At 40.0% G+C, this 24,562-nt stretch overlaps 5 protein-coding genes across 5 annotated transcripts; 2 read left to right on the plus strand and 3 right to left on the minus strand.

The window, feature by feature from the left end:
• Positions 1-2,032: 2,032 nt before the first annotated feature.
• On the minus strand, positions 2,033-3,022 carry LOC101302022 (ethylene-responsive transcription factor ABI4-like). Its single transcript, XM_004308898.1, has one exon. It carries the CDS (start codon positions 3,020-3,022, stop codon positions 2,033-2,035), a length of 990 nt encoding a protein of 329 aa, XP_004308946.1.
• A 5,658-nt stretch (positions 3,023-8,680) lies between these two features.
• LOC101307156 (omega-hydroxypalmitate O-feruloyl transferase-like) lies at positions 8,681-10,237 on the minus strand. The gene has a single exon (XM_004307612.1). The coding sequence runs from the start codon at positions 10,235-10,237 to the stop codon at positions 8,906-8,908; it is 1,332 nt and encodes a 443-aa protein (XP_004307660.1). The 3' UTR covers positions 8,681-8,905.
• A 7,531-nt stretch (positions 10,238-17,768) lies between these two features.
• Positions 17,769-18,816, plus strand: LOC101302313 (pentatricopeptide repeat-containing protein At3g56030-like). Its single transcript, XM_004308899.1, has one exon. The coding sequence runs from the start codon at positions 17,769-17,771 to the stop codon at positions 18,762-18,764; it is 996 nt and encodes a 331-aa protein (XP_004308947.1). The 3' UTR covers positions 18,765-18,816.
• Positions 18,817-19,576: 760 nt separating this feature from the next.
• On the plus strand, positions 19,577-20,377 carry LOC101302604. Its single transcript, XM_004308900.1, has one exon. It carries the CDS (start codon positions 19,577-19,579, stop codon positions 20,375-20,377), a length of 801 nt encoding a protein of 266 aa, XP_004308948.1.
• A 540-nt stretch (positions 20,378-20,917) lies between these two features.
• LOC101311802 (LOB domain-containing protein 21-like) lies at positions 20,918-21,797 on the minus strand. The gene has a single exon (XM_004307629.1). It carries the CDS (start codon positions 21,662-21,664, stop codon positions 21,125-21,127), a length of 540 nt encoding a protein of 179 aa, XP_004307677.1. The 5' UTR covers positions 21,665-21,797; the 3' UTR covers positions 20,918-21,124.
• Between the last annotated feature and the right edge of the window lie 2,765 nt (positions 21,798-24,562).

Genomic DNA, 24,562 nt, shown 5'->3' on the forward strand with positions numbered 1-24,562 from the left:
ACCAAACACCGACACTGTGCAGCAACAAATGCTCGTGTTTCGGCGGTCGAATTAGAAACTTCATGCTGTATATATCAATCGAAAGAGTATACATGGGCGTAGGGAGAGGGGGGCGAGAAGTACATAATATTTGATTGATTAGTTAAGTGGTCTGTGTAGAAAAATGGAAATGATTATCCTAATTAAGTTCTTACAAACGACATTACTTTCATTTTTAATAGTAATGTTTAATAAATTCCTTCGCAATTTCTATAAATATAAAGAAAAAAAGAATTCATAATCGATTTCTCTCATGAATCAATCTAATGAGGTAATTTATAATGTTAGGTATAAACCAACTATTAAAAGATTTTCTATAAAACGATTACGTATCGATATTTTGTCTTAATTAACTTAATAGTCACTTAAGTCTTGACCATTCTAAATCGAGTTTCTAGCAACACCACTCAGAGTATAACTACCTTCTCTTCTTTTTCTATTTGAGATTATAAGATCATGAGTTCATGACTGTCATCATTGTTTGAAACATAAGTTGCCAATATCCATGAAAGCAAAATAAGTACGTAGTTCCAAGTTCCCAACACCCAAGGCTGCACTGTCTTTACTAGGGCAGTAGGAAACACCCAGTAACAGTAGACTGGTTGGACTGTGAAATGTAGACTTGCAAGTTGCGACTACATTGATCTTCAGCTGGGTAATTAGACGACTTCTGATTTCTGAATTCTGATATTTCACTCAAAGCGGTTAACAAGAGTTGGAGATTTGGTAGGGGGTTATACACAAATTACCCATTGACAAGACTTCTCAGCTCACGCAGAGGTCGAGATCTCTAGCTAGAGTGTAGACCTTATGTTTATGCAGTGTGCATGCTACAGAGAGCTCTTTTTTGGTCAAATACTAAATACAAGGAGCAAGGTTGTATCATCGGATTCACATAGCAATTCTCAAACATCAAAGATAAGTAAATATTTTCTTCTCTTAAAAAAAAAAAAAAAAACTAGTACGTACGTAGCTTCGTATAATCGTATCCATCTTGCAGTCTCAAGATTTGACCATCCAATATTTGATCAAGACCAAGGAAAAAAGTAGTTAACAGTGTGCTCAAACTAGCCTTGACTCCATATATCTATTTGTAGTCTCCGAAGCTGCTGAGTGCTGAAGCCAGACATAAAATGTATTCATGATGAACAAGCGCTAATTCATGGAAGCTCCACCAGCCTGGCACCTTACTTCAAGTCTTCAACTGTTCAACATGTTAAAGTATGAACATATTGAACATCACATATATATTCTGGAAGAACCAGCTTTTTATGTTGAAAACTCTCTAACATTTTATACCAGTAGCCTTTCTAATTGCAGTTACCGATGTAAAATAGGGGAGTTAAACCAGTTTTATGTAATCCGAATTCTAATTCTGGATAAAGGATTATAAATGAAAACATTTGTTGTGAAATACTATCGAACTAATACGTACAACAGTAGTCTCTGTGATCACATTTCTAAATATCCAGACAGAGAGAAACCAAATACCTTGAGATCTCTCCAATTAAGAATCATAACACCCAAATTAACAATTAGGACGCAATGCAAGTTTTCCATCAAAAACTCAGGAAATTGGGTATCTTCATAAACGGATTGATATATGTATAAGCAACCTCAGCTGATTGCATCTGTCATCGATAGCTAGAATTCTCCAACAGAAATCGAGAAAATATTTGATATACATATATATAATAAATTTCTTTGATAAATCAAAGATCGATCTAACAATAACATTTCTAATATAACAAGCCTCTAGATCCAAATATCCAAGGCGGTTATTCATTGCCTTCATAATCTTCCTGAATCCAAGACCCGGATAGAGACCCAGATCAATTTGAAATCTTGCATGCAAGCTAGCTAAAATACATCTATATATATATATATATATAGCTTGAAAGGAATTATAATTGAATATATATATATATATTATTTATATGAATTCTAGCTCGATCTATCTTGTTCTTCAAAGAGCTAGACATGCAGATGAGAATCAATCAAATCCTTTAAAATCCAAAAAGAGAGGATCACCGTAGTAGTCCCAGAGACTCTGGGCACACTCTTCCTCGTTCGTCAGAGGCCACATCGGTGACATCATCATCGGATCCGAAACGGCCTGTGCAACCACCATGGGCTGCGAAGACATAGACAAACTCGAACCCGGCGGCCCAACAATCGAGTTCATATCCTCGTAGGAAGTACAGCTCCGATTATTCTGATTCAAATCCTGTGGCTGGTGTACTTGGTATTGCTGATGAGCATGGACACTAGGGTTTGGGACGTACGAGGTTGGGGTGGTGGTGGTGGTGACGTCACCGCAACCATCAGATGATAATGGATAATGATGAAACTCTTGCTGCTGCTGCTGCTGTTGCTGCACCACAACTTGTTGATACTGTGGCTTCAGATTTTCCAGGTGAGAGCTCATCTGTACGGAGGAGTTAGGGTAAACCCCAATTGAATTGTAGGGCGCGGGTGCAAAACCGTAAGGATGAGCCGAAGAGGCGAAGTTGCAGCTGAAGCCTGTGTACCCGGAGGGCCGAGGGAGCAGAGGTCTTAGGGTTTGGGTGGAAGAAGAAGACGACGATGAGGAAGAAGAGCCGCGCGTGGAGGACTGAGAGGAGGAAGAGCCGGAGGGCTGGAGATTGAGCTGAGCCCTAGAACCGTAGAGAATTATAGCGGCTCGGTCGTAGGCTCTGGCGGCGTCTTCAGCGGTGGCGAAGGTCCCGAGCCACTTGCGAGTGCGCTTACGTGGCTCGCGAATCTCCGCCACCCATTTACCCCAGCTCCGCTGCCGCACGCCGCGGTAGCGGAACTTGTTGTTGTCCGGGCCACCTTTGCCCTTGCACTTTCGGTTGTTGTTATCGTCTTTGGATTCTGATGCTGTGGCGGTTGGGGTGGTGGTGGTGGTTTCAGCACCGCTCTCGTTGTTGTTGTCGTGGCGTTGGGGAGGGTGAGGTGGGGAAGTGTCGTCTTCGTCCATGGTGGAAGAGATTTAAAGGGGGTTGTGGTGTGAAAGATGGAGACCACTACCGCCTCGTTCAGTGTTCTTGATTAGTCGAAAATACAAGAAGAGAGAGTCTGTGGTCGGATTTTGAATGTCATCTTTGTTAATGGTGGAATAGGGCGGTGCTCTCTTTTATATACATATTTGCTTTTTCTACTGTAGGAGAAGAGGAAAGAGAGAGACCGTGATTGCTATGCAGTGGAAAAGACAGGCTCAGTGCTTGCACATTGGGTTTAGAATTTGCATCCATATTTTGCTTCCTTATTTCTTATTCATCTTGTTAATTTTCTTTTATATCCCTGGTTTTTTCATTTCCGGTACGGGGCTGGTCTTCTGCATAATTAACCTAATATTGAGATAAAAATATTGAAAATGAAAAACATCAAGCAAGTTCATATAAAAAGAAGAAAAAACAAACGCAAATTATACAATCTATTAAAAGTTTGTTTTAGTACTACTGTATATTGTCTATATGCTTTATATTTCTTCATCTATGTCTATGGTTTTGCTGTCTAACATCAAGAGCATGCATTTGAAATAAAAATCAATTAGTCCACAACTAATTAAAGGGTTTTTCCTATCTGTTATCGAAAAACGGTATTTTTTATTGATTTGAGTTTATAATCATCATCCTAAGTATTGACATATGATGTCTCGTATATGAGACATGATATATACCAGCACGTCTAACGAAAAACATGTACAACTTTTTCAACTTGATACGGGATTTGGTCATAATTTTGGGTCTTCTGACCTAGGAACAAGAGGCCTCAGCACTCAGCACGGCTCTGTGCTTCTCAGAATGGCAAGATATATTTGGCTTTCAGATCAAAGATCTTTTAACTTACCATTTACCTAACTAACCAACCACGCATATTTTCAAGGTAGTCAAAGTCTAAGCTTATTAAAGTTCAAATTCAAAAGTACTATCTGCTTCTGAATTGGTTTTATCAAAACCACCACCCACCCCCCCCCCCCCTTTCGAACGAATTAATTGGCCACCCATGATCTCTATTCCTTTTTCTAAAATTGAATTCATTTTTCAAAAAGAAAAACAATAAAAAAATGTATATAATTGGTCAATCTTCTCTACGATATAATTTCATTAAAAATAATAGTTATATCTGGTCTGTAACTTAGAGCGCTAGCAATCAAATTACAATAGACTAAATAATAGGAGTTGATTCTACACACCAATGTATACTTGCACCATTAATATGTAAGTGCTCAAATCATCGTATGAGAAGATCAAAAGAAGACTAGAGACCCCTAAATTCTTTCTTTTCATTTTCATTTTTGATCCGATCAAATTAAACGCTCATAATAAAAGTACATCTTTTTCGACCAAGTGTTCTCACCTCTTTAGTTGGAAACATTTTGGACAATTTTTTTTGGGTTTCAATTTTGATAACGGTATTAGTATACATGCATTTAGTGCGGCCTAAATATTGTCATATCAAAATATTGCATTTTAGTTGTTCGGTTAACTTACACCTTTACACCTTGGTGCGTAGAAGAATTTTCGCACAAAATAATTAGACAATTTTAATTTACTGAGATTTCACATATTAAGTATGTCTTGACACTACGAACAAAAAGACGCGAAAGTGCAACCCTTCAAAAACGAGTTGATGAGTGGCCGGCTTTCAAGAGTGATAAGAAACTATCATGCGCATACGGGCCTGAGTCAAAGTAGGACAGGGTTAGCCAAACTGAACAAATGGGCAAACTCGCACAAAGCCATGAGAACTTGTTACCACACATCACGAAAACGAAACATCGAATATATTCTAAAAGGCCTAACCCGACACAAAAAAACACTCAAAACCAGCTCAACAATCCAGCCAAACAACTATAAGGCCTAAAATTACATAAAAAGCCCAAAACCAAGGGAAGGCACAACACTATCATCTCATCATGCAGAGCCATTGGTGAACTCGATGTCTTGGTGGCTGAAGTTGTGGGTTTAAGAGAAGGTTTGCATCGAGTTGTTCTTAACAATTTCAAGCATGCCATTGTCAAAGGAGATTCTAAATTACTCATTGACCGCCTTCATCGAAAATTGAAGTTCCATGGAGGATTCCAGCTAATTCTTGTTCAATATATATTCCGATTAGCTTCATCAGATCAACTCAGTAGTCTTTAGGCATGTTTTTCGCGAGGCAATTTTTGTAGCTCACCGCTTAGCAAACTGTGCTCATGACCATCCGCTTCCGGCTATCTGGTTCCCATCATTCCATTTGGATCAGTTGGGAAGGAGCGTCTTTCGAGGTTTTGTGTTTTAGCTTTTCATTTTTGTTTTCAATTGTCGAAAAATAAAAAAGGAAGGGACCACAACCTACCCAACACTAGCTTAAGAAGACTGGACTAGCAAGTAGAGTCGTCACCTTCCAGCGCCGAATTCAATCACCACTCAAAGGGACATGAAGTTGAGGGTGAAGAAGTAAAAGTTAACCACTAGATGCATCCCATGGAAGCATGGTTCGAAGCATCGCCTAATCCGAGGGCACGATGACACTGGATTGGGACCGAGAAGGCCCAAACCAATTACTAACCTAGGGACGCAACAACACCGCATCAACAAACGGAAAACCCAGTAGAAGAATATTTGGGGCAGAGTGAAGATAGGCTTCGAGAGGACGCCAACGAAAGGTGAGAGATTGCCAACGCCATGCCATTTCCAGAGAGAAGCCGACTGAGGAGAGACATAAGAAAAAGGAAATGACATTCTCTCTCAGACCAAAGCGCAGTGTCAACGGCTGTTCTTGTCAACCGGTTAAGAAAAAACTAGAGGAGAATGGTTTAATTTTCCAAAAAAGACATTTTTTTTATAAATAATATATAACATAACTAGAATAGAAATGTATTATCGTTAAAGAAAATTATACAATGTGTTAATGCACCTAAACTCGTAAAATAAGTCATCAAAGTAGTAATATTTGTCATCGAAGTTGTAATATGAGTCTTTAAAGTTGTAAAATTTTCTAATTACAATATTAGTCATCATGTGTCATTAAAGTGGTAAAATGTGTGCTTAAAGTGATTAAAATGACTCATATGACAACTTTGAGGACTCAATTACCACTTTAAGGATACGTGAAGACTAATGTTGTAACTAATTTTTTTTTACAACTTTAATAACTCATATTACAACTTCAAAGACTAATATTACTACTGTAATCAGTAGTCGATAAATATCTCTCATGGCCCACAATGCTACCGGAAGCCCAGCATGAGGTAGACCGAGTAGGCCTCATCCTGGAGGTTATAACAATCTGGGTTGGGCAGGAGACACACCATAGAATGCCAAATAAACAGACCTCAGTAGAATATTTGTCCCACATCGAATAACATGCAAGATATAAGTCAACGCGGGGCTATAAATACAATGTTAAAGTCAACCAAAGGGGTAAGAAAATTTCCTACCATTAAATATTATACCTACCAAGTAACTGACTTAATCATCAGAGAGAGAAAGACTGGAAAGTCCCGGTCAATCTCCTCTTGTTGGTAGCGAGTCAACGACGATCAAAGGCAGAGATCATGCAAAGAGCTTCTACGAGGTCTACGGGATCTTGCAGAAACAACTACTTTAATGACTCATTTTACATATTGAGGAAAAAATTGATGCATCACATATATTATCACACTTTAGCCTTACCCATTTATTAATACTTAAAATTTGTTAACTAGTATAACTATATTCAAATGTCTTAAACAGTTAAACTCTTCATACATATAGTTGTTAACTAGTATAACTATATTCAAATGTCTTAAACAGTTAAACTCTTCATACATATACATGATCATGTTATTGATTTGTAGAATGTATAATATATGATTGATTAATGTGCTGTCGTGATCTTTGTGGTGATGAAATTATCGACAATGAGGTATGTAAGAAGCTGATGCATGCTGAAAAATATAAATTAATGTTCTTTTGTGTTTATCAAAATTAAATAAAATAGAACATGTTCCTCTTTTGTGCATAAAAGAAAAACACGATGTTTCTTCACCTTCACTTTCATCTTCCACTATCGACTATCCAGGGCCTTTATTGTGAAGCACCGATCCATAAGAAATCACGAGGTACTGTGTACTTTTGGTGAGGAATTATTATGCCAATTATCTCTCCTAGGGTTATGCAGCAGCACTACTTTGAAGATCAGAATATTGATGGAGGAAATTGGAAGAAAAGAAACGATGAGGTGGAAGAGGTATTTGCATGGAGGAACGACGTGTCTGAAGAAGAGAATAGGAAGTGCAGGAAGGGAGTTAGGAGGAGGAGGGTTGCTGCAGCAGAAAGCATGTGGTGGCCAGCCCTGCAGCTGCGTTGGAACTCGCAAAGGTTGCAGCGACATTACCCAGTTGGACCCCAAAAACTAACATTACACAGACATTTTCTGTGCCCTTCTGATACGATGCGATGCCCTTCATCAAAAGGTAATTTTAGGTGAGTTTTTGCCCTAGTTCATAGCTGTGGAGCTTGTTCTACGATTTGGACTTTTAGTTGGAATCGACATTTTCAGCTGCATATAGTGGGCGGAATTTTGTTTTCTACCTTTAATAATTGGGGCGGAATTGTATTGTATTTTCAGTTTTGCGCCTTGGATCGAGCTGTTCCAATTTCAGCCACAACCTTTCCAGATTATACTATTTTCACCAAGCAGATCACAAACTAGGGCTTCTCCACATTTGTACCTCTGCGCTTAGTTTCATATTTCCGGTGAGATAGACTTGATTACAATTCAATATCGTGTATGATTATAGTCAGCCAAACGTGGTTTATTCTAAGTTGCTAACATCTATAGAGATATAACGAGGATAGTGAGGCATGTGTGGTGCTTGCATACCCAAGTTCTATAGTTAAATTTTTCGTCCAAAAACTTGCTAACGAAAGAGCAAGAGCAAAGAAATGTATGTATTCGTGCGATTATGGCTTGAGACAAATGAAATTAAATAATATGGATGATTAAGAATACTTGAGCTCGAATACATGTTCAGGATGGCAAAGCGGAGCACCCTTGTGACACCTTATTGGGTCAATTAGTACCAATTGGTTTTAAACTCTAAAACCCATTTGACAACCTTAAAGAGATGGGCTCATTTTGGGCTTTCCATTTTACAGGTGAATGGACCTTGACTGCTTTGGAATGGTTGGCATATTCTTAAGAACTTTTTGTTTTTGTTTTTGAAAGTATATTCTTAAGAACTTAACAACACTTCATTCACAAGGCTCTCTAATATTTCAACACGTCCGTAACGATCTTCCTCCAGAGTATCTGTCAAATTTCAAACATTTCATCATTTTGTATACTTAAGATGCCCACAGAACGAAAATAATGTACATATCTAACAGAAAAATAGACACAATTAACTGTGTAGGATTTTGCTTTTCAAAATGATACCCATCTTCTCAAAATCCGAAGCAACGTTTCTTTCATCAATAGTAAGAACCAACGTTTCTTTCTCAAAGTACAACAGTTCCTCTACTATAAGCATACAGTAGAGGAGTAGCATGTGGCCATATAAGCATAGTTCTCAGAATAGAGGAACCATTTGGTACCTCTCATGGCAATCATTGATGAAAAATAATAACGAGCATCCGATTTTAGGGTCAGAAATTAAGAAAAATTTGTACATTTCCAACCATGGTAAGATCATCCCAAGTACAGGATCTTGATGATTTGCGGTGTGCTTCATATTTCGACCTAACAAAGTCCCGAAACTCTAAATTTGAATACTCCGAAACACTATCGAAATACTCAGAAACACTATGGAATATTGCCACAAAGTCAATGAGAGGAAGAGGAGTAGCAGGGAATCCTGTTGTGTAAAAGTCCAATCTCTCTCACCTCATCACGAGTAAGGACTGTTGACTAACAACTCGTATTTGTCAACTGCACTGGTGGGGACAGCCACCATCACCTTCACAGATTCCCCCTGACCACCACCGTCGTCATCGTCGTCGTCATTATTCACCGGCAGAAACAAGCAGTACCTATCGCTGCAAATGGGCCCCACGTGGACGGGCCTCCCCATCCCAAAGTCAACCCTGTCCAGGCCCAACCTTGACCACTGCGACACTATCAGCACCCCGACCGAGTCCGGACTCGCCTTCTTCTCGCCGCCCACCGACTCCACCACCCCCCTCACGTAGTCCTCCCCCACTCGCTCCTTGGCGCGTCGCACCAACCCCGCCGCGTACCCCAACCTCTTCTCCGTCAACTCCTTCACGCTGCTCTGCGCGCATCCCAACACGAACGCATTGCCGTAGTAACCTTCCGGAAGACTCGGCCTCACGCGCTCACGTACGTTCACGCTGAACAGAAGCTTCAGTATTTGGTTAGAAGGTAAGTTCAACGCCCTCGCCCAGCTCCTCCACACGTGACCGGAAAGCACCTCGAAAGCCGTGAACTCGGTACTGAGTCGACTCGTCGACAGAGCTAGCTTCTTCAACTCGGTCACGTGTGTTTTGTTGAAGACAACCGAGGTCGGACATAGTCTTTCGTTCGTGAAGCGATTCATGAACCCGCAGAGGTCCGGGACTTTGTTGAACAACGCGGCGTGGTTTTGCTGACATGGAGATACGCTTGTAGGGTCCATGAGGTGGCGGTCCCAGACGGGCATTGGTCGGAACTCGCCGTGTTTCCTGGCGGCAAGCTCGGCGAAGCAGTTTAAAAACTCGGCGCTTCCGATTCCGTCGCAGACGGAATGGTTAAACCCTACTCCCAGTGCGGCTCCTCCGTCCTTGAGCCACGTCAGCTGTACCACGACCGGTGGGGCCCCTTTGAGGACGTCTGCCACTTGGAGCGACAAGAGCTTCCTCCACTGGGTGACGTAGCGCGGGGCATGTTGGAACTCGGAGACAGCGCGGTCGGAAACGGCCTCGATGAACACCGCGCCCTGCGCGCAACATACCACCTCGAGTCCCGAGCCGTCGGGTTTGGGCCTGACCCGGCCGGCGAGCGGGTAGTACGGAACAAGCGCTTTGGCCAGTGCGGCCTTGACGCGTGTAGCGGTTAAAGCCTGGTTGGTGGTGTTTTGGCGGGGAGAGTAGACTAGGAGGTACTCTATAGTGAAGCGGAGGAAGAGCTGTGAGTCGACAGCGGAGAGGCTGAGAACGCAGGAAGGGGTTGGCTCGGAGGGAGTGACTACCACGGCCTCTTTCACACGTGCCACGCTTGCCATTGTAGTACAGTGATGAAGATGAAGATGAAGATGAAGATGGAGGTAAAGAAGAAATGGAAAAATGTGTATATATAAGAGAGAGGGAGAGAGAGAAGGGAGGCATGTGTATCTAACTGTGAAAGATTTGTGCCAAGATTCTGCGGGCATTGCTTTATGGAAAACATGAATAAGAAAACAAATTTAATTATTTTGACAACTTGGCCTATTCTCTGGTTGCTAGCTGCTGTTTGAGTACTCATCAATCATTTGCGATTTTATTTTCTCTGAGTTTGTTTTTTAAATGAAAATCAATCATGGGCATATATTAAGGTTTCGTTTAGATACAATCGTTTAAACTAATAGATTTTGATTTTGACGTTAAGCTAGATTAGTTGAACAAACAATAATAAATCCTAGCTAAATCCACAAAATTTGATATCTTAACTTCCTTAATTTACTAGTTTTGTGTTATGGGTATAAATTTCTAGGTCCAAATTTCTACGCATTTGGTGCACGTTTATGCGTATTATAATTTTGCTTACATACGTCTTTGCTTTCATCCTACTCTTTAATCTTATGTTTAGTATTGATGATGCAATTAACCTTATTCATTAGAATTATTAATTGTTTCATCACTTCCATGAAGAAAATTATGCGCAAGCCTGTTAACCTTAAATTAGTATCATAATCGTTAACTGATAAACTATGCTCAAGCATCTTAAACCTAATCAAATGTTCTTTATAATCAATCATGTACATTGTGTGTTGTATGATCGACTACATGCTTGTAATTTCTGGTTAGAAGTTCTTGAAATCAATAATGAATACAAATGTATGTCCTGAAACCAACATTCCCATTACAAAACCTCATCAAAGCAAAAGAGTTGAGCTGCAAAAATATTCAGGTTGAAGGTGATTCTGCTCTAGTGCCCCTTAAAACTGGTTCAAATCATCAAGGACATTAGAACCATTGTTTTGTCATTTTCGGCTATTTTTTTTCGTCATGTTTTACGGGGGGCCAACTTTGTCACAAACGTTTTTGGCCAACTTGGGTCACATCCTAGACCGACCACACTATTGGGGGGCGAACTTTCCAGCTTCAGTTAAGAATATTGCAGTGAATTTCAACCTCTTTGGAGCTATCGGCCTTAAATGAGTTGATGTGAAATCTAGTCTTGTAGTATTTAAAAAAAAAAAAAAACAAACAAACAAATGTGTGTCATGTATATTAGGCCTCTTGATCCACCATGCCATGCATTGTCCCTAAAATATCAAAACATATATAGAATAGAATTCAAGTTAAAATTGAAGTGTACAATTTGCTATATATGTATGTATATTATGAGTTAGGTTTGTGGGTGATCTTAATTATATATGAGATGCTAGGGGACTGACGGAGGTGGATACAGCTGAGATCTGTCTAGGTCATGTCTCCGGTGTCTTTAGCAAAAAGATTTGATACAATCATTCAAGTGTTACGTAAAACCTGGTTGGTGAAGTGGATGAACATGAAGGCCCTTTTTAAGCTTCTGGCTTTTGCAGTGGGGTCTCACCCAATTTGAGAATATTAATCTCCAGCTCTCTCTTCTACTATTTATAAATCATGATGAACATTCCGCAGACCGGAATATTTTATCGGAGATTTGGAACGACGTTTTAGGAAGATATATGATCGACTGTCACATGGATCCTACCTTGAAAATCAAGAAAAAACCATGTGAATTTGTCTTCCATTTCTCTTAATTATGTTCTCTGTTGGGGATTACAATCCCATCAACATTACTGCTGCATTGCAGACTGGAATTATTGTCTATGGATATATGAAGCTATTAAAGATCAAATATTGTTCATTTCATTTTACCATAGTTTACAATATTAATGGACGTACATATTTAAAATTTTGATAAGTTATATTCACCTTTTTTGCTTGTCTGAAAAATCGGGAATAATAGCCTCCCCAAGCCAATGCAAAACTATTAGATCATCAGGGAGCTCGCAGTTAAGCAAACACATACAAGAGTGAAAAATCACCTCTTGAGTACTCATTCAACTAGTCATATATTCATCTGCCTATACACGCAGTTGTAACATAAGTAAGAAGTTGAAAACAGCGTGTAAAACTCATAGCAAAACTCAAAGAGCCGACACTACATTGAGTTTTGTTATTCACCTGCTCTAAATTTTAAAATTTCAATACGATCGATCCTGACTTGTACCGAAACAAGTACTAGTAGCTTGGTTCTATTAGTTATATTACTTATATGTAGCCCTACAGGTATCATTAGCTTCTTCAACTACTTCAAGAAGTGGTTTGATTTGTTTATTCAAATCAGTGTCAGATAATTAGGATTAAGTGCTAATAAACTATGATTATCATTATAGTTTATATAGATTCGATTCTTTGGAATATAACTAATTTAGAAACCAAGATTACGTGGGGAATGTCAAAATATGATTATGATCAAGCAATAAGTTAATCAAAAGTGGTGCCGATACATGCATTGTGCCTGCCACATAGTCGTGCGCGCGCGCTTTCTGTTTATAGGGGTTGAACTAGAGTAACATGTAACAATCTGTTTATTAAGATTCGCCAAGAAAATTTCATTGAAGCTGTTATACATAATTCCTATCTAGCTCTTTTATAATAAGACGCTATGTAATGAGGAAAGTGCATTATATATATGCTCTGCGCCCACAGCTTCAAATCCGAGCATAGTTGTTTTCGTTTCCTTCTGGAGTTGGAGCCAATTTGGAATGTGATCACGGACGGACATGGGAAACAAACGAGATCGATAAATGTGCTCTGTACTGATATATATTCTTGTCAAAAAGCTAGGATAAAATCTAGTTCACTGCTGCTAGAATCTTAATTCTCTAACTGGGTGTGGACGTGTGGTCTTATTACTCTTATATATTCAGATTCATAGATTTTGCTGCAGGCATGATTCAGAGTCATGTATAATACCGCACAAAGTTCATGAAGTCATGTACGTATTTGGCATTGATTCAAGTGGATATCATTTGGGGGGTGCGAAATTTTTGTGTCTAATTCTCTTTCGCGATTGTTTCTACCTTTTGGGTTCAAAATCTCCGTGCAAAGTGCAGAATATGTATATAGTGGAAATGATGCACATAAAGTTTATGACCCAAAAGTTTATCTAATTAGAAGCTCAATCACGTAGTCATGAAAAGTCGAGGATTTAGATATGATACATGGAACAAATACATGTCTATCTTGGGTGGTTATTCTCTTTTCATAATTTTTTTATGAGAATGAAATTTCTTTCATTAATTAACGATCCTTACAATCAAGAAAAATAAACTTCATCACAGTAGAATTTTTTCACATGTTTACTATGCATCATTCTCGTCTAAATATTCCATGCTAGATAATAAACTATAAAGCCTAAAGTTATTTGGTCGTGATTTATACAAGTTGTATGTGATATGCTCGCATAATCTCATCACACCACACAATCCACGTTTTGAGCAGTTGAGTTTTGAACACTGATCGATGACTTAAAATTGTAGCAATATTAATTGAAAAATACTATAATTATGTATTTGGTACGTAATGTACATCAGTACATATACTTTTAAGATGTGGTGGCTTGAGTACGTACTCCAGAAAAGTCTACATATATAATTGTTAACAACTTAATATCATAAACTATAGCTATGGGAGAGGTCGTGTATGCCTATCCCGTTAATTATTGGGATCCCGTATCTCCGAAAATAGCTTATAAACAGGGTGATATGGTTTTAAACAAATCTATAATCTGTTCATCCATGTCTTTAGCGACCTCTAGCTCACTAAAAACAAATGTCGAAATGCCCCAAACCATGTGATCCATTTCTTGTTAAGAATCTAGATTGTCCCAAATAATGCGATAGCCATGCTTGTTTTCTAAGAATTTGCATTATTGTTTTTGGGGTGCAATAAACATGTCCATTATTTTGTTATTTGACATTCATTATAGAAAACTAACTAGTCACCAAATTCTAGGTGACCCTTCAAAATCGTTTAGGGTATCTATTACGTACATAGGGCTGCTAGGGGAGGATGTGTAAACTAAAGGAAGGGATAGGGTCGGGATAAAGGTAAGCAAACCACCGGATTATGTTAAGTTTGTCGTAAGCTTTACCTGTTATGTGGCTCGCCGGATTATAGTAACTGAAAAGGGAGATTATAGGACTTGCGCAACACGTTTTTGGATCTTAAATTTTCACCGCAAAAAGAATTTCTAATATGCGTCCAATACTATTTGCTATTGAGCTAGCATGGGTGCGAGACTGGAAACATGTATGGTTGGAGGTTAATTCTTCCTTAGTTATTACTTTTATTCGCTCGTCACATTTAGTGCCTTGGCAGTTAAGGGTTAAGTGGGGGAATTGTTTATATCGGATATCACAGATGCATTTTCGTTCTTCTCATATTTTTCGTGAAGGTAATCAGACAGCAGATGCTCTTGCTAACTGCGGCGCGGCATTTCTTCAAATGGTTTGATTTGGTGGGATTTGCCTCCACATTTCATTCTATCTCATTGCCGTACAGACTATATGGGACTCCTAACTTTCGCTTTTGATAGTTTACTTTATTGTTACATATTAGTTTTTGTTTATGTGTCTGTTAGAGCTTCATATCATTTTGGTAACTTTTCTTATTAAGGAGTCAGGCTTAATGTCCCCTCCTTATTTTTGTATTCTTTTATTTTTCCTTTTTAAATAGAACTCAATCGAGATTTGGACATCTAGCCCGTCCTCTGTTAATAAAAAAAAAATGAAATGAGTTTGAATCACGGAAATACTAGTTTTTTTTTTTTGTCGTTAAAAACTAGTCATGTGTAAAAATAAACTATCCCATATATCATTTGTGTCGTTAAATTTGGTCCCTTAATTTATGAAGAGTTGATTTGGTAATTAACTTATCGATGTTGATGGTGGAAGACTCTAGTCGACTCTGCAGCTAGCTATTGAAAACGAAAAGAACAAGCTGTACCATCTTTCCAGCTCTGGTGGTTTCTGGAAAACTGTTAGGTAGATGGGGGATCTACAACTAGAAAACAAGAAATTAAACAGTCATTGATGTAGAACAAGTCATAATGGTGTATCATGTGTGTATTGATTAGTAGCTAGCTGCACCAATTTGAAGATGCCATGGTCATCGAATCATCACGATGTCAGTACGTACCCGACCTTTTAATTTCTTCTTGCAAGATGCTCTGCGAGTCTGTACAAAGTCAGAGGGGAATCGAAGAATGAGATGTAAGCTAGGGACAGGGATGCGAATCGAATGCTTGCATTTCTTCTCAGCTGTAGTTTCAAGCATTGGCTTAGCTAGGTCTGAGTTATGCGCGCGTTGAAATGGTGAAGAGTCAAGTATTAGCTAATTATCAGGGATGGAAAGTTGGAAACCCTAATGCTGATGATGCATTTGGAGATTCCACAGTGACTCGTCTTTTAAATGCGATACGATTGAAAGTTTATGCACGTAGCGTTAGCTTGTTTGTTAGGTTACGAAGCTTGAAACTATAGAGTTAGATGAATATAATTGATCGATCATTTCTTACTTCTGTTATCATTCAATTTCTATAGCTGGCTAGTTCGATCTCTCCACCAGAGAAATCTAGAAATACACAATAATACATTGGTGTGTGGACACATGACTATTCACCAATCACTGGCAACTAAGAACAAAGATGTGGAGTCATTAGCCAATTAGGTAAGGTGTTTCATGACAGGGATCCCTACAAGCTTTGTTTCTAAACAGTGCTGGTGAGATATCAGATATGATCAGTGTCTCACTCTCCCAGATACAGTAGCCACTGGCCAGAGGCTAATCCAGCTTGTTCGAGAAAGATAGCATTATATATAGCAGACGACGAGTCGGCAAAAATTACACAAGTGATAAGTCAAACAAGGTTCCTACACCTACAGGGACCAAAGATGAGGGCGTATATCGGATATCCTTCCCTCCCTCTCGGCCTCTCCCTTTCCCTCGATCTGTGTAAAGGCATAAAGCTAAAGAAGCCAAATAGCCATGTCTGTATATCTGATAAGAACGTAAGAGCACAGCGAAGAGATCAACCTCTGCTTTCTCTTAAAGGATATGCATGGATCATCTATCTCTCTCTCTCTCTCTGCATTGCCTATTTGCCTGGTAGCTAGGATATAGCTTTCAGTTCATATGCACGCATTAGATAAATATATAAGGGTGTACGTGTTCTTATTATTCTTTCCCTTTAGCTGAAGCATGTGTTTATTGTCTCCCTTTTTTCCAGCTAGCTACTGATTTGAACCCCTTGACGTCTTTTCAGAAGATAAGCCGGACCAGGACAACCAACTTAAAGGGCACATTTCCACCTTCTCCTATGATTCTCATGTCTCTGCATTCGTCGCCATACGGAATATTAGGTTTGAATTTTGCAAATGGCTTGTTGGTGAATTGGTGATGGTAACCCACACTGCCACACAACCGGTCGTTTTCGAGAGAGCGAGAGATGCAATCTGCTCGTTATAATGTCTTGATTATGAAATGAAGATTAGCAAGCCAAAAATGAAGATTGCGAACTGCTCGCTGTATATATCGAAATATATATATAAGGAGTTGCTGGCTAGGTTTCGAAAATGCAGAATTCGCAACATGAAATTCGATCTTGTCGTTGAATTGTGAGTTGGGTCACCATCTTCATGAGTCATGACTAAGTCGGCATACACAACAAGTTCTCTGACTTTGCATGCAATCAAAACTTGGTCACAGTGGAAGTCGTGGGTTCGTTCTCTTTTGCAGGACAGTCACATCGATCTCTGAATAAACACTATGCGTTGTTGGTTCATATGTATATTGGATCGAGGACATGAGTTTTGGTCCACAAAATTATTGCAAATCTTCATCATTCTAGATGTAAGTAATTATTCTAGATGTAAGTAATGTTGAAAATCATCGATCAATCTCTGTCGTTATTATGAGATGCCCCATAACTCATGCATGTTAACAACCTACAAGCATTGCTATTTGGTCCATGCAAAGCCCTATCATCCTTCTTTTCTTGTCTTGGTGATCCTATTTTCTGCCCCTAGCTATATATATAGTTTGGATACAATCCAAATTTGGATGAAAAGACTAAGTAAAAGTAAGACAAATTCTCAAAGATGTCTAACCGGTAACACATATCCGCATAATCTCGACCTAAAATCCGAATGAAGGAAAAAAGACAGTCCAGCTAAAAAAATCTTATCTTTGTTGGTACCAGATTTGAAGATTATAAGAAAACAGTGACATGTACATTACAGATAGTGCAAATTTCACTTCCCTACGATTAAAAGTTTAAACTTAAAACAAAATTGAAACAAACTCGAAAAGTTTTCAGAAAAGAATTTGTCTAATGGTCTGATCGCGATGCCCAATGGACTTTATATCAAACAAAGCCCATTTTCATAATAGCAGCCAACTCGGGTTTAGGCCATTGGGTCTGATACCTTCCTCATTCAGCAGCTTAAAGCTTAAACCCTAACCCCCTCAGAGCCACCATTTTCTGTTAAACCCTGAATCATGTTCCTCCTCCGTAAAATCTCCCACAAACCCCGAAATTCCCAACCCATCCTCACCGTCGCCGCCCGTCTCTTCACAAGTCCCGTAAATTCTATTCCCGATGAGCCCACCTCCGCCCATTACGACCTCCTGGTCAACGCCGCCGGCGAATCCAGAGACTTCGACAACCTCCACCACCTCCTCACCAAGCGCGTGAAGGACCACTGCTTCAACACCGTCAACACTTTCAAGTTCATCACCAACTCCGAGGCTTCCCTCTCCCTCCTCCCCAAGCTCTCCCAGACCCTCGCGCGTCTCCCCAAAGGCTTCACGCGCAAGTGCGCGTACGATGCTCTCATTTCCCGCCTCTGCAAGCTGGGGCGCGTCGAGGAGGCGCTGCGCGTGGTGGAGCTGATGGCGCGTGAGGATTACGGCCTCAACGCGTGTAGCTTCCACGCGATTCTGAATCTGCTTACCAAGAAGCAGAGGAACATGGCAGAGGCGCGGCGCGTGGTGGAGCTGATGAGGAAGTCCGGGGCCCCGCCGGATCTGACGTCGTATAATTATCTTCTCATGGGGTATTGCTTCTCCGGCGATTTGGCTCAGGCGGCCGGAATTTTGAGTGCTATGGAGGAGGAGGGGCTGAGGGTGGACGCGCGTACATACGACGCGCTGGTGCTCGCCGCGTGCAATGCGGGGAAGTTGGACGGGGCTATGGTGCTGCTGAGGAGGATGGCGGACGATGGAGTGCCGGTGCTGCTGTCGACCCACGTGTACGTTGTTAATTCGCTGCTGAGCCGCGGATTTTACGAGCAAGCGGTTAAGTTTGTGAGGGGTTTTAGCGGGAAGGACACGTGGTTGGATACGGAGGCTTTTGGGAGATTGGCTGTGAAGCTCATTAAGCTCGAGAGGTTTGGTGAGGCGAAGGAGGTTTTGGATGAGATGCGTAAAAGGGGTTTAGTTATTGTAGATCAATTGAAGGATTATGAATCAAAGATTACAAATAAGAAATATTAGTTTATAGTGTTTTTAGGATTATGAATCAAAGATGTGACCATCTTTACATTATAGAGAATTGTCTCATTATGTTTGGAAATGACGTAAACATGTTTCGAATGTTCTTATTGATTTTATGAATATCACATTTTAATCGCTAATAGCTGAAATCAACGCTCGTATAATAGGCCATAGGATGAATAAAGATGACACCTTATTGTATATTATCATTTGTTGTGACGAGGACTCAAACCATGCCATCTCAATTTTAATCGTCTGACATCATAGTTTTTTTTTTTTTTATTCACAAGTTACAATTTCGTGAGTCGAATTCACAACTTCTCACTTACTATAGGAACACTATGCCGCTAGATCAAATGATACTGGACTATCATCTTAGATCTGGATTCTTTGTTTTACGTGTATTGTGTAGCTTGAAATCATGAGTTACCAAAATTGTTTCCCGTATTTCTCCACATTAGGGTCGGGTGACCGGTCGGACGAATAATTTCCCCGCCTCTCTTGACCAGTAAAAAAGTAAAAAAAAAAGTTGGTAAAATCTGGAGAGTGAAACGAACCAACCATCCAACAGAGAGGTAGGACATGTGTAACGCATGTTGGAAGGCAAAGCAGTTCCACATGGTTAAACTAAAACAGTTACTAGCCTGTCCAACCCCAATAGGAAACCTGACGTCACCGCCGGTCGAATCCACGGCCAGATTTCCATTCCTTTCCGAGCCCGATCCTTTTCCTCTCTCATCTCAATTCTCAAACCCATTCCCCCAAAACCACCACCATCTCTCTTCCCATCTCTTTGAACCCGAACCCGACCCATGGAGCGCCCGACCCGGCCCTACGCCCCGGGCGGCCGGGAAGACTGCTGGAGCGACGACGCCACGTCAGTGCTGATCACGGCCTGGGGCGACCGTTACCTCCGTCTCAACCGCGGCAACCTCCGCCAAAAGGACTGGACAGAAGTCGCCGACGCCGTCAACTCCCGCCGTGACGGCGCCGTTTACAAGACGGACGGGCAGTGCAAGAACCGAATCGACACGCTGAAGAAGAAGTACAAGCTCGAAAAGTCCAAGCCCTTCCCGTCGTCCTGGATCTTCTACGACACTCTCGACTCCCTCATCGGAGTCCCCTCCTCCTCAAACGCTGCCGTTTTGAACAAACCCTCAAAGCAGCCGCTCACTCTCGCCCTGACCCTCAAAGCCGCCGACCCGCCAAGCCCGGAGAGCGATGATGACGTGGAGGAGGAGGAGGGGGGAGTAGGGTTGGGGGGTGGGGCGGCGTGTAGGGAATTGGCTAGGGCGATACTGAAGTTTGGGGAGATTTATGAGAGGATGGAGAGGTCGAAGCAGGATCAGGAGGTTGAGCTGGAGAAGCAGAGGATGGCTTTTACTAAGGAGCTTGAGGTGGAGAGGTTGAATATGTTTATGGATGCTCAGTTGGAGCTGGAGAAGATGAGGAAGAAGCGCCCCAAATACTCTCATTCTTCCGGTACTGATTCACTGGGTTTTCGTGCATTTTCGCTTAGACAATTTTGTTCAATGCCTATTCTACAAGCAACTGTTTTACAATCTAGTTTGAACTTGTCACATTGGTGCTTTGCGCGAGTTATATTTCACTAAGATTGGTTTATGTTTATGTTTAGGGTGTGATGTTTGTTGTTTTGGTGTGTTTGATACAGGTAAGAAGTTGTGAGCTGAGATTGCAGGAGCAGCAGAATTATATCATCCATAGGTTTGCAGCTAGATTCAAACATTTGGGAGCAGAAAGGCCTATGTTGTGTGTACATGAGTAGTTGCTTTGCTACAGAGTTCCTGTACTTCATCATTCAGTAGTGTATTTGTTCAGTATCATCAATCAGCTTCCATATTACGTGTGTTCTTCTCTGTGTTTAGCTCCCATTTTGTTGGGTTTTCAATCGTTGGCAATGCTGATTCGATTAGTTTTTCTGTCTCATATTGCGATATATGTGTAGTTCCCAGCCTTGAAAGGCAATACCCTGGTGAAATTTGGGGCTAATACTACAGTGACAAAATCGAAAAAGCAACACTGCAACAGACATATTAGCTACTAGCCTAGTAGTCTACTACCATGGAAACAAATCAGTAGGTTCTAAACTGTGAACTCCAGATCTCTTGGGTTCCAAGAACATGTTTGGGAGTATCTAAAGTAAATTAGTATAAAGAACTATACAGAACAAAATTACAATTCATGTTAAAGCAAGTTCTTGCTGGGTTTACAGAACTGTTCTGAACTTCTAATTTTTTTTTTCTTCTTCTTGGTAGCCACAGGATTGCTCTATCTGGTTACTGATTATGATCACAAAGTATTAACATCTCAAGAAGGAGAGGAAACAGAGAGATCAGAGTTTATTGTATATATGGGGGATAGCTAAAACCACCGGTTGTTCCATGTTGGCTTATAAATTCAGTTGAGCTCTGACTGAAGCCATTGCTAAATCCACTACAAGCAGGAAAACCAGCGAAGTTAGCCTCACCAAGGTGATCCTCTAACATTGCATAAGAAGACGCAGAAGTAGAAGAAACTGATGAAGTTGGATGGCCATAAGAAGAGAGACGAGCTCTAGCAATGGCAAGATCATGTTGAAGCTCCACCATCTTTCCCTGCAGCATAGCTATGGCGCCAATGCAACCATAAACAGGGTCTCTGAGCCTCACCTCGGCCTCATACGCGAGTGAACTTACGGTGTCCTCCCTCTGCTCCTCAGGCACTTCACTAAGGATCTTGCTCACATTGCTTGCCCCAAACACTTTGTGAACTTTGGCAAACTTCAACGGCTCGTCGGAGCGAAAATGCGGTGCAAATATGCAGGTTGGGACGCATCTCCTCTTCAACAACTTGCAAGCTGCACAGGATGAGCTTGAGCGAGGCGCATGAGTTCCTTTCATGGCTTCATTACTTGCACATTTCTATAATGATCGAGTAAATCTTCTTTACATTACATTCACTTATATAGACCTCTTTTCGGTTACATTTGAAGGGATCTAACTATTTTTTATTCTAATTCGAACCATTTTTTCCCACTCTCCCTCACAACTCGAAATATCCCCAAAGAGAGAATGGATTATGTGAATAATCCTATTAATTTTTTACCTTAATCTTACTCAAAATAGGCTTATAATATTTTTATTCATCTGTGAAATCATGTATGGTTGTATACATCTTGGAAATAAAAACCAATAGAAATAATTGGAGATGGGCGGCACTACTATATATCATGCGCTATTGATAGTTATAATGGGGCATGATAGTTCATCGAGAAAGATTAGATATTTTCATTTGACTGGACAGAGGATAATTCTTTAGGAAAGTAAATCACATAATCAAGAAAGTTGGATTTGTCCACAAGGAGGAAACATGAAAGGTACAAAAGAAATTTAGGAATCTTAATCCCTATGGTGCCAACTGAACTCCAGAATGGTAATATTGTTTGTGATTACACTTACTCAACTGATCTGTCACAAGAATAACAGCTGATAGAGTCTGATTTATTATTATGAGGTGCTAGATTAGGAAATCTTTACGGTTTGGGATTGGTTTGTGTCAAGAAATATCAAAATTTAGCATTGTAATATAATGATTTACGTCTTTAAAGATGAGAGCGACTCTTTAAGAAGATGGTTGATGTTAATTACTCTGCTACTCTAAAGAATGTTAAATACAAATGTTACAAAACAGAAATAAGTGAAAACGCAATTATCAGTTTGACCGATTACAAATTTCTATTTACGATCAATTGTCGTTTGATGCTCTTTTACCGTTTATTTGTGAGAATAATCTCACGGTACCAAAGTCAAGTCATATTTGTAGGGAAAGAGAGAACAATTATATCGATGCTAAGTGTTTTAGTGATCCGATTTCTATAGGTTGGTTGCCTATTTTCTCATTTCAATTTGGAATGAGACTTATCTCTTGATTCAAGATCCATAAAGAAAAAATAATATTACTTCTTCATCAGAATGGCACTTATACCAATTTTATTTAGTGTACTCGGTATTCTAAAAATCCCCGTCTAGAGCCGATTAATCCCCGTTTAAATGTTAGGCGGTGCTTCACTATTTTCGTCTAAAGAGCAAAAAAATCGATTAATCCCCGATTAATCCGCCTAGGCGCTAGACACTGATTGTCCACCCGTTTAGCGCCTAACGTTTTTTAAAACATTGAGTGTACTTAAAGTAATGAGTAATATAATCGATATCGGTGGTTTGAGGTATGATTGAATTCTAAGTTATTTTAATTTCCATTTAACATTTGCAAATGACATTATGAAATGATGTGCCATTGTTATCATTTTTTAGAGAAAAAATGAAGAAGAGAATAATATGTCACTTCAAACATTTTATTGGCAATAGTGGAACTAGGACAAAGAAGACAATAGTGCTTCTCATCCCAAGTACCCACTTGCTCAATGCTCGTCGTTTTCTCCATCCAACCCACAGCTCAACACACCCCGAAAGTGCTCAACACGCGTTACCAATCATTCGAACCCGACCTAGCCGTTTGTCCGCCACGCTCGAGAAAAGAGCGTGGGAGGAAGGTTCATAGAGGAGGGAATATGGGCCGGCCCAAGAAGGAATGATTAGGGATGTTGGTCTGTGGGTTAGAAAGTGGGTGTCAACAACTGTAGCTTGACTTCGGCCTTTAGCATGTTTGGTCTTTACTCCACTTATTTTCGATAAATCTTTTCATGTTTTTGGGGATTTGACTTGTAGGACCTTTCACACGTGATGATATTGAGGGAAAGAGCGGCAGAATCTCTTTGGATATCTAAGTTTTTCGACACAAAGGTTGCTTTTGAATCACTCGTATGTGATCGTTTAGTGGTTCAATCGTATATCAAACACTCGATTGATTATTAGAGAGCATCAAAGTCAAGTTTAAGATCGCAATCTGCAAGCAAGACATCGTGAAGTTAAACTCACACTTGGGTCGGCCAAGATCACTTGCTTTGTGCCATCATGCATGGTGCTCTACTGCCTCTATATGTCTTTATGAAGTTAAACTCACACCAAGCTTACTTATGATTTGGCCAATTATTGTTGAAAAAGTGTGGTTTAGATTAGAGTCATTTGAAATCTTTAAAATCTCACATCAGAAACGTGAAACGTTATCTTTGGGTTATAAGGGAATGATCATACCACACACACTAATGTCAAGGTCTTTTGTGTTAAAACCTCATACTCGTTTCTCGTTCAGATGACTAAACTTGAAGTAATATTGGTATTTCTGGACACATGTGTGTGAGGCCCGTCGGTCGCTTCCGCATAACAATTATAACTCAAACATATATAGCTCGAACCTAATTTATTTCAAACATACAAAACTCACACCAATATTAAGTATGAGAACCTAATTTATTTTAGTTCGACCATCGTGACAATCTTCACTCACACGTTCCCACACATATGGCTTGGACTAAAGCAATATATGTATTCTAACAATTAAAATTAAGTAACATAGAGTACTTGTGGTTGTGGATCATAACATGTGATATAGCTTGCTTTGAAAATTTAGGCGTCCAACACAAAACTAATCAACAAATTAGTAGGTAGCTAAAGAGACTTGGTCCTATAAGTGTTTATCAATTTAATAGTATGATAAGTTGATAACACCAAACATGCTCCACGGATTAACGTATAGAACGATGATGATCTGAGAAGTATGATTATGGAGCTTTCGCTTTTGTTGTTAGCAAGATACGCAATGGATTTGTATAGTCACTACAAAGAACTATATAATTGTGGAGAAGTCGACCTATAACACATAATCCAAACACGAAAGTTCAG

Source organism: Fragaria vesca, linkage group LG7 (assembly GCF_000184155.1).
Source record: "Fragaria vesca subsp. vesca linkage group LG7, FraVesHawaii_1.0, whole genome shotgun sequence".
Taxonomy (NCBI): Eukaryota; Viridiplantae; Streptophyta; class Magnoliopsida; order Rosales; family Rosaceae; genus Fragaria; species Fragaria vesca.

Coding starts and splice junctions, on each gene's coding strand:
- LOC101302022 (XM_004308898.1), bottom strand. CDS start 3,022: ATGGACGAAGACGACACTTCCCCACCTCACCCTCCCCAACGCCACGAC.
- LOC101307156 (XM_004307612.1), bottom strand. CDS start 10,237: ATGGCAAGCGTGGCACGTGTGAAAGAGGCCGTGGTAGTCACTCCCTCC.
- LOC101302313 (XM_004308899.1), top strand. CDS start 17,769: ATGTTCCTCCTCCGTAAAATCTCCCACAAACCCCGAAATTCCCAACCC.
- LOC101302604 (XM_004308900.1), top strand. CDS start 19,577: ATGGAGCGCCCGACCCGGCCCTACGCCCCGGGCGGCCGGGAAGACTGC.
- LOC101311802 (XM_004307629.1), bottom strand. CDS start 21,664: ATGAAAGGAACTCATGCGCCTCGCTCAAGCTCATCCTGTGCAGCTTGC.